Genomic DNA, 3,191 nt, shown 5'->3' on the forward strand with positions numbered 1-3,191 from the left:
TTTCTCGTTGTTCGCTTTGTGTTGCCGCAGTATTCGCCACAATATGCTCTTGCCTTTTTGGTTCATGAATTTGCTGTCTAAAATTCATTTTGCCCAAACTCCGAAAAAGAAGAAGCAGGCCACGAGCTAGTGTAACTTTTTTGCCCAACATCCAGTGCAGCGATTTCCAATGCATTTACATCGCTCGCTCATGTATGCCCACAAGGGAGAGCGAGAAAAACATATACGCTTGAAGAAAGGTGATGAAACTCTGATGAAAATCGGACGTGAATTGTGAATTTTATTTGCTGCAGCCGAGAAAGAAACGCGAACATTTTATAGCGCACACATTTTCTTTTAATTTTCATTTGGTTTTACATAAAAAAGGCCAAAAACTGCAAAAATATTTACATATTTAGTTGGTGTAGCACTTGAGTAAAGAAAAATTTCAAAAAATAATCAAGTACCACCAAAAATAAATCAATTACACCAGAGACAATTGAATCGAGAAAAGTGAAGTGGCATAAGAAGAAACGACGGGCGCCGCCACTCGCGGAAGCACCATTTAAGCACAGCTAATAACACATATTTGAAAATTAAAAGTTCTCGAAATTTCCAGTAAAGGAATATGAAATGGGTAAGATATGTTTTTGTAAATAAAGTGTAAACAATTTGCCAAAAATACATAATACGTTTTTGAAAATTATATTTAGTATATGGTGACGAGTACGTTATGTGCAGCAATAAAAGCGGTGGTGGAATTGGCAAGCGAATATGGACAAAACTACTAAAAATCCCAAAAAATTAGTTCTTTAACTAGTTTAATAGATAAAATTGGAATCAAATAAAAAAATCTCACTTAATTGGCTCGCACCTTGTCTTGCTTGCAACATTGAACAGATAAAATATTCACACGCCACAACACAATTTTCCATTTTTCCGCTGTAGAAGTTGATCTCTCTTGCAAACACACGCACATATCGATTAGTTTAAGTTTCAATGCTAAAGCCAAGTTATTGAAGAATGTAATTTGGTAGATATTTATCTCTCACGTATTGTTTATTTTAATGTACATTGATGTATGTATACATGTGTGTGTATTAAATCTCTTACAGGTATACGCCCAGCTAACGCTTCAATCAAGCGCAAATCAAGTTTGAAATAAACCAATAAACAAGCATAATCCAATCAAGTAGCGACGAAATAAAAATAAACGATTGTCGTACGTCTCTAAATCCTCCACCACCACTACTCAGAAACGCTATTCCGAACCGACCCGATTAAAATTAATAAATAATTTCTTGAATATACCGCGCCCGCGAAAGAAATTTTTTGTGATTCTTGCAGAGGAACGAAAGAAAGATAGCAAGAGTTAAAAAAAATTCAAAATTTATCAAATACGCTTAGCAGTGAAATCTTTGTATATAAAGTCGTTTTGAAGCAACGTGGCTGAAACAGCAGCAACAGCAAAGCCTACAACAGCTGATGTAAGTAGTGTAGCGACATGAGCATTTGGCCTTCCTGTACAGTGCGCCGCTTTCAAGTGGCATTCACAAACATGCACGCTTGCTTTACGCAAATTTGTTTGTTAGCTGGCTGTTTTAGTATTTAACTTTTTGTTTGCGTTTACCCTAAAAATTATACAAAAAAAGCTCCATTTCCATACCTTAACATGACAAAAAAAAATCGTAATAGTTTCATATTACATCGAAATTTGTTTAAATGTACATAAAAATATACACAGCTAACACGAGAAAATTTAACAAAACAACAGAATAACTAGATCGTTTGTTACACAAATCATTTTCGACAACCCCTGTCGAATTTAGTTTGCATATGCTTCTGTAAGATTACGGAAATTCGTACCAGAATTCATAATGTCACATTGTCGGATTAATCACCAAACAAAAAAATGTATTTGTGCTTGGCATTGATATTCAACGCAAATAAATGCATTTTCAGAGTTCCACTATTTCTTTAATAATAATAGATTGGCGCTTACACATATGTATGTTAGTGTTTGTCCGAGCTATTTCTTTTTTACAAAAAAAAAAATAAAAAATCTATCCAAGCGACGAGATAAATACGTACGAAGCATAGATCCACGTTTGCTTAATTATGTACTTATTTATGTAGCTTTTATTTACCAGTATCATCTGGCTCAATATTTCGTAGAATTTTCAATCAATACTTCGTGCTTCTCCAGCATCAGCTGCTAAAATCTGCAAAATTTTCGGTTAATGATCGTCTTTATATTTGCAAACAAGCGAACCACTTAGAAAATTTGCTATCAGCACTGCTAATTACAATTCACAGAAATTGAATCAGACACTCTAATAAACTTATTTATTTTTGTTATTTATTTGTTGTACTCGCTTTTTACCTTGGTAATTGGTTTTTATTTTAATTATTCCTTCATTTTGATTTATTTGTAACCACAATCAATCATTTGTGCTAATATAGCGCCCGAATCTCTTTTTGCAGGCAATGCCTTCTGCCATAAGCGGTACCGGACACGGCTCAGGCGCCGTTAGTCACAACGTGAATATACCCAACAATGAGGAGTGCGGCATACGCGATGTTTGGAAGCATAATTTAGAGGAAGAATTTCGCACAATTCGCAAAGTCGTGCAAAAGTATAATTATGTGGCGATGGACACTGAATTTCCAGGCGTTGTAGCGCGTCCTGTTGGTGAATTTCGTTCCACCGCCGATTACCACTATCAGCTGCTGCGTTGTAATGTTGATCTGCTGCGCATCATACAGCTTGGACTGACGTTCATGGATGAAGAAGGCAAAACACCGCCTGGATACTCAACATGGCAATTTAATTTTAAATTTAATTTAAGGTTAATGTGGAATATGGTTTAAAATGTTCTAGTAACGATTGTTTTTTTTTTCGTTCACAGTGAGGACATGTACGCGCAAGACTCAATTGATTTGCTGCAAAATTCCGGCATACAATTCAAAAAACATGAAGAGGATGGTATTGATCCACTCGATTTCGCCGAATTGTTAATGTCTTCGGGAATTGTGCTTGTCGATAATATTAAATGGCTGTGTTTTCATTCAGGCTACGATTTTGGTTATTTACTCAAATTATTAACCGATCAGAATCTACCCTCAGATGAGAGTGAATTTTTCGAATTGTTACGCATCTATTTCCCCAACATTTACGATATTAAATATTTGATGAAATCGTGTAAGAATTT

General features: G+C 35.2%; 1 protein-coding gene across 3 annotated transcripts in view; it reads left to right on the forward strand.

Annotated features, from left to right (window-relative positions):
* The first annotated feature begins 248 nt into the window (after positions 1 to 248).
* Positions 249 to 3,191, forward strand: part of LOC118739415 (CCR4-NOT transcription complex subunit 7) — a 12,190-nt gene continuing 9,247 nt past the window's right edge. Inside the window, exons 1-5 of one of the 3 annotated variants that reach the window (XM_036470714.1) lie at positions 249 to 616; positions 693 to 1,004; positions 1,095 to 1,466; positions 2,464 to 2,828; positions 2,889 to 3,150. In XM_036470714.1, the coding sequence (XP_036326607.1) occupies positions 2,467 to 2,828; positions 2,889 to 3,150 (624 nt within the window). In that variant the 5' untranslated portion in view covers positions 249 to 616; positions 693 to 1,004; positions 1,095 to 1,466; positions 2,464 to 2,466. The remainder of the gene's footprint in view (positions 617 to 692; positions 1,005 to 1,094; positions 1,467 to 2,463; positions 2,829 to 2,888; positions 3,151 to 3,191) is intronic. The other 2 variants (XM_036470713.1, XM_036470712.1) reach the window with 2 other exon arrangements.

This window comes from Rhagoletis pomonella, unplaced genomic scaffold, assembly GCF_013731165.1.
Source record: "Rhagoletis pomonella isolate Grant_MI unplaced genomic scaffold, Rhpom_1.0 Rhpom_scaffold_00005, whole genome shotgun sequence".
NCBI classification, from domain to species: domain Eukaryota; kingdom Metazoa; phylum Arthropoda; class Insecta; order Diptera; family Tephritidae; genus Rhagoletis; species Rhagoletis pomonella.